Source organism: Centroberyx gerrardi, chromosome 15, assembly GCF_048128805.1.
Source record: "Centroberyx gerrardi isolate f3 chromosome 15, fCenGer3.hap1.cur.20231027, whole genome shotgun sequence".
In the NCBI taxonomy this organism is placed as follows: domain Eukaryota; kingdom Metazoa; phylum Chordata; class Actinopteri; order Beryciformes; family Berycidae; genus Centroberyx; species Centroberyx gerrardi.
Window position 1 is genome coordinate 30012529 of NC_136011.1, and position 6000 is coordinate 30018528.

The 6000-nt window shown below is 44.2% G+C and overlaps 1 protein-coding gene and 1 long non-coding RNA gene across 2 annotated transcripts in view; both read right to left on the minus strand.

Moving 5' to 3' along the window:
• The window catches only part of LOC144542372 (uncharacterized), a 221900-nt gene that overhangs the window by 148165 nt on the left and 67735 nt on the right, over positions 1 to 6000 (minus strand). The gene's annotated exons all lie outside the window — the stretch shown is intronic.
• Positions 1803 to 6000, minus strand: part of pygb (phosphorylase, glycogen; brain) — a 22905-nt gene continuing 18707 nt past the window's right edge. The window contains exons 16-20 of the mRNA XM_078288878.1: positions 5975 to 6000; positions 4800 to 5007; positions 3553 to 3687; positions 3326 to 3392; positions 1803 to 2599 (exon numbers count right to left, since the gene is read on the minus strand). The exon at positions 5975 to 6000 is cut by the window's right edge and continues 116 nt beyond it. Of these exons, the coding sequence (XP_078145004.1) occupies positions 2435 to 2599; positions 3326 to 3392; positions 3553 to 3687; positions 4800 to 5007; positions 5975 to 6000 (601 nt within the window). The 3' untranslated portion in view covers positions 1803 to 2434. The remainder of the gene's footprint in view (positions 2600 to 3325; positions 3393 to 3552; positions 3688 to 4799; positions 5008 to 5974) is intronic.

The following is a 6000-nucleotide window of genomic DNA, read 5'->3' on the forward strand; positions in this document are numbered from 1 at the left end:
CTACGTTTCTGCTATAATTAGCTAGCTTATTCTACATTGTCAAACTTTGACTTCATTATTTCTGTCCATTCCAGGCCACCGCACACTGTGCCAGACACCTGCTGCTGATGTTGTTGTATTTCCTCCTGGTGTCTATAGACATATAACATATAAGTTGATTACTTAATGCTCTTTAAAACCTGTTGATTACAAGATTATTCTGAGTAATTTGTGACGTGATATTTCCGTTATGAATATGGAACATTTTGGAAAGAAGCCCTTCATGTTAACTGGCTAAATCAAACTGTTTCTAACAGCTGGATGAGAAGCAAAGAGACAAAGCTTCCAAACAGCAAGAGAAAACAAACGCTACAAATTATTTTCTAATCAAATCTTATCTGAGCCAGTGAGGTTTGGCCCTGACAAACACAGGAATATTCATATAATATTCATAATCTTCTCCATACAGTAATATTCATATAATATTCCCTCTGTTTAAATGGACCTCAGAGTTTCATGCTGCGTTCACTTGACGTCAGATTTACTGTAAATACAAGCTGCCGACTGGGAAAAAAAGGTTCACGTCGCCTCCTGGTGGCGATCACATGTAGGACAGGTGGGAATGTTTTGTAAGCTCCGACATCTCAAACACTGCAGTGAATCCACCGGTCAGCAAGTCCAAGGTGATAAAAATCTAAATGATCACTTATATTCACACTAAAATGATCAGATCTACTCACTAAAAGAAAGCAATATCTGCTGCAGTTTGTTTGTGGTTGATTTTTAAAACAGAAATAACGGGTTGAAGACGCTTCCAAGTTCTGTCGTGTTTTCTGACGGGACGTGAACGCAGCGTTTTCAACACGTCCGTGTGTTCAGTTTGGGACGACACACACTTGTGAAGTTTCCCACTAACATTCATAATGACACTATATCTATACAAAATATTAGAAACATCTTCCTGATACCAAGGGTGAAAGTAACTAATTACAGTTACTCATGTTACTGTAATTGAGTAGCTTTATTGTGTACTTGTACTTTTACTTCTACTTAAGTAAAATATCAGCAAAGTAACAGTACTTCTACTTAAGTAGGACATTCTGGTACTCTTTCCACCACTGCCTGATATTGAGCTTTAGCCTCTTTTGCACAATCCACATCTCAACTGTCTCAAGGCTTCAAACTCCTCTGACTCATCTGCTTTTTTTTTTTCTCCTCCTGTGTGATCGGTATAGATTCAGTAAGGAAAATCAATAAGAGATAATGGCTTTCATCTGGATTCACCTCATCAGTGGATTTCATAAAAAACAGAAAGTGTGTTGTTATCAGTGGAAGTGGATTGGTAGTAACACAAGTAACACAAGAAGTAACACACATGTGTGTGTGTGTCGTCCCAAACTACAGGAACCTGCTGAGGAGCTGCTGAATGTAGGAAAGTCGAAAAAAAAACATTTTGTTTTTCTGCAAGATGAACAGAATTATTTCATTCTGCAGTCCAGTCTGATTCAGGCTCCTTGGTGGAGGTTAGTTCACCCAAAAAATATCATTTTGTCATTATTTACCCCCTCATGTCAGTGGAAACACCGGTGCAGTTTGTACGTTCCACAAAACTGACCGGCGCGGCTAACGTAACTTAAATACCGCAGGTGATAAAGTTACCTGTCGTTAAAGTTTGTAGGGCAGCAGAAGACGTGGATGTCTGTAAATTAACGGCAGAGAGTGGGGCTCTGTGGCATTTATCAGTGTGTGAGACTGAATGGCTTTTAGCCCATAGGCGAGAGACCGACTCTTAGTCAAAGACGCCCTCTAGAGGCCATCTCACGAAGCGCATCATCTCACGAAGCGACAGGTGTCTGACTGACCGCCTGACCTGAATTTGGCTCCTCATGCCCTCGGCTGCGCTGTGGGAAAAATGACCAGAAAATGACTTCAAACAGCTCTGCAGCAGAATCCAGGTGTTCTGAAGCCAAACGATTGTGATTCCGATCGAAGACGTTTCTTTTTTGACTGAAACTCAGGTGAGTAAGTGAGTGAGTGAGTAGTCTTATAAGTGACTTGATGCAGAGCTCTTTGTGTGACGCTCTACTCGATGTGAACATGTGACGTTTGGGAGCGCCAAAGCATGAACGCTTTCGAAAAGAACGGCTGAATCCTGGAGTAAATATCGGCTTCTGCTGCAGAGCTGTCACTGTTTTGTCTTTCTTGGAACTCTTCCTGTTCACTTCAGTTGTTTTGGAGAAGGCCGACATGGAGAATAGCTACCTAGCCGTGTGTTGTGTGGACATACAAACTTCAGTTCCGGTGTTTCCACTGAAATGAGGATGAGTAAATAATGAATGTCACCCAAAAATGAATAAAAGAGTGTATTTAGAGTTCAGAACCTTCGGCCTCTGTCTGGGCTGTGAAGCGAGACGGATCGGTCCTGCGTCTCGGTCCCGCATCTCGGTCCTGCGTCTCAGTCCCGGGTCTCGGCGGGCGGCTCGTTGGGCGGGGGGATCTTCACGTCGGACGGCTCCACCCCCCAGATCTCGCGGGCGTACTGCGAGATGGTCCGGTCGCTGGAGAACTTTCCGGAGGCGGCGATGTTGCGGATCACCACCTTGGTCCACTCTCTCGGGTTCTGCAGGGAAACACAGAACACGGGCTGCTGGTCTGCAGAGTCTGGATCCAGTATGAGATGTTCATTATTTACAGAACATTTACAGTTAATATAGGAGGTTTCAGTCCCTGGTCGACTGAATTAGACTCTTTTACAGTCTGGATTCTCACCAGCAGGGGTTTGATTCCCACTTGTGAAAAATGTCTTCATGTATCCTGATACTTTCAAGAGCTTTGAAGGTATAATATCATCCTCAAAACAGCAGATATCCTTCCATTCAGCAGATATCAGATATCATTATCTACTGGTTTTAAATTAGTTTAAAAATACAGAAAATGTGGGAATCATCAACATTTGAAAACACACCCAGCTAAACTCTGTTTTCCAGCTTTTCAGTCTGACATAAATCTTACAGAGCAAGTATTATCAAACTGATGGAAGTTCATAAGAATGTGGCTTTTCAAAGGGAGAAAAGCATAAATTATATTTTTTCTGAAAATATAACTGATTTTTTTTTTTTTTGATTTTCTGTTGGTTGTCAGAGTTCACCCTCCTTTTTGTTTAACACTACATCACTGTTGTGTCTGATTTGACAACTGCTTTGCTTTTTTAAAATCATTTTGAGTTTTCTGCTTTTATGTTGACTGTCAAAGCACTTTGTAAACTCAGTTTTTAAAGGTGCTATATAAATAAAGTTATTATTATTATGAACTGAACACAACATGACACTCCCTGACTGTACGTTACCTTGTACAGCTCGCTGACTCGCTCCTGGCAGCGGACGTACGCTTCGTAATCTGCAAACACCTTAAACCTGAAGAGAGAGAACAGGAGATTCACAGCAGAGAGATGAAATGAAAAATAAAGACTGATGCAAATACTTAACACTGCTTTAGATTGAACCTTTATTTAACCAGGCGAGTCAGTTAAGAGCAGAATCCCAGAGTTCCTTGCGGTTGCGTCCCTGTCCCTACCTGTCGTGGTTCAGCAGCATGGAGACCAGGTCGCTGAAGAGGCCGGGCTCCGCCGGGCTGAAGAAGCCGGTCTGGATCTGATCCAGGGCCAGCTTCAGCTCCGGCAGGCGCTCGTAGTATTCTCTGGCGTTGTAGCTGCAGAAACACAGGAGGAGTTAGCAGGAATCACACAGAATATCATCTGCAAAATAAACACTATTGCAATTTGTTTGTACCTTTTCTAACTTGAATTCAGAGATCTCTGTTCAGGTCTTTCTGAGCGTCCCTCAGTCTGGACTGAAGGCGACTGAAAGACTTTCTGACCGGACGAATAGATCAGGAATCAGCAACAAAATTCAAAATGTTTTGCTGATTTAAATTCCCTTAATCTTTGATCATTTAAATGTAGCCTGGCGAAAGACAGTTGAGTGGAGAAGCAGACGGGGACAAAACTGATGCTCAAGTTGATTTGAAGTTGCTCCACAAATCATTTTTAACCACCAATCAATCATTATCAAATGAATATTTGAAACTTTTTGGTCTCATTACAGTAAACCAGTGAGAGCCTGTCTCACAGCAGCAGTATTGTTGGTGCAGTGACACTTTATTTGGATCGTCTAATGTTGATACGCAGCTATCAGGTGATAAAAAGTAGCTGTTGAGTGTGATTTGACTGTTTGTTGTGGTGCATCTCCATCAGGCTTGGGCGATATACAAAATTTTATATCGCGATGCTGTCCTGCCAAAATATCACGATATACGATATTATCACAGGTTTTTTCCCATTTTGTCTTTTTTTGTACTCTATTTTATTTCTTCTAAATTACATCAACTTTGTAGGCTATTAATAATAATAGTTATTAGGGTGCAATATTTGATACCATGGAAAATATTGCAGAAAATATGTTGCGTTATTTGCAAAATATCACAACATTCGATATAGAATATCGGCCCAAGCCTAATCTCTATAGACTATGTAACCCTGACCTGACCCTGTTTTTAAACCTAACTCCAACCCAACCTGACCCTAAGCTGACTCACAATTATGAGAATCACTTGAAACTTTTTAGTGAATTTTCCACTTTTTTGTGCGATTTCCAAAGAGACCTGGAAAACACCCAGTTCTTTTTCCAAACCTTTCCAGACTTTCCAGACTGCAGGAAGCTGAGTATCAACTCTGGACTGTCCAGATAAAGTGAGACTGTCTGTGCTGGGGTTTCTCCACATTAAGACTACATTTCCCATCAGCCCCTGTGAGGCCCGCTCACCCCCTCCTGTCCATCTCCTCCACGTCCTCCACCCTCATGCCGAAGATGAAGAGGTTTTCCGGCCCGGCTTCCTCGGCCATCTCCGCCGTGGCTCCGTCCATCGTGCCGACGGTCAGCGCTCCGTTCAGCATGAACTTCATGTTGCCGGTTCCGGAGGCTTCCGTCCCGGCGGTGGAGATCTGCTCCGACAGGTCGGCCGCCGGGATCACTGGGTAACGGGCGAGAGGGGGAGGGGCCAGAACACACAGACGGGTCAGCCAGGCGTCCCTCTCTCTCTCTCTCCTCTCTCTCTCTCTGCCAGTGAGACTCTGTAGTCTCTCTCTCTCTCCTTCTCTCTCTCTCTCTCTCTCTGCCAGTGAGACTCTGTAGTTTCTCTCTCTCTCTCTCTCTCCTTCTCTCTCTCTCTCCTACCTCTCTGCCAGTGAGACTCTGTAGTCTCTCTTTCTCTCTCTCTCCTACCTCTCTCTGCCAGTGAGACTCTGTAGTTTCTCTCTCTCTCTCTCTCTCTCTCCTTCTCTCTCTCTGTCTCTCTCTCTCTGCCAGTGAGACTCTGTAGTCTCTCTCTCTCTCTCCTCTCTCTCTCTCTCTCTCTCTCTCTCCTACCTCTCTCTGCCAGTGAGACTCTGTAGTCTCTCTCTCTCTCTCTCTCCTTCTCTCTCCCTCTCTCTCTCCTACCTCTCTCTGCCAGTGAGACTCTGTAGTCTCTCTCTCTCTCTCTCCTCTCTCTCTCTCTGCCAGTGAGACTCTGTAGTCTCTCTCTCTCTCTCTCTCTCCTTCTCTCTCTCTCTCCTACCTCTCTGCCAGTGAGACTCTGTAGTCTCTCTCTCTCTCTCTCTCTCTCTGTCTCTCTCCTCTCTCTCCCTCTCCTCTCTCCTACCTCTCTCTGCCAGTGAGACTCTGTAGTCTCTCTCTCTCTCTCTCTCTCTCTCTCTCTCCTACCTCTCTCTGCCAGTGAGACTCTGTAGTCTCTCTCTCTCTCTCTCTCTCTCTCTCTCTCTCTCTCTCTCCTACCTCTCTCTGCCAGTGAGACTCTGTAGTCTCTCTCTCTCTCTCTCTCTCACCTCTCTCTGCCAGTGAGACTCTGTAGTCTCTCTCTCTCTCTCTCTCTCTCTCTCTCTCACCTCTCTCTGCCAGTGAGACTCTGTAGTCTCTCTCTCTCTCTCTCTCTCTCTCACCTCTCTCTGCCAGTGAGACTCTGTAG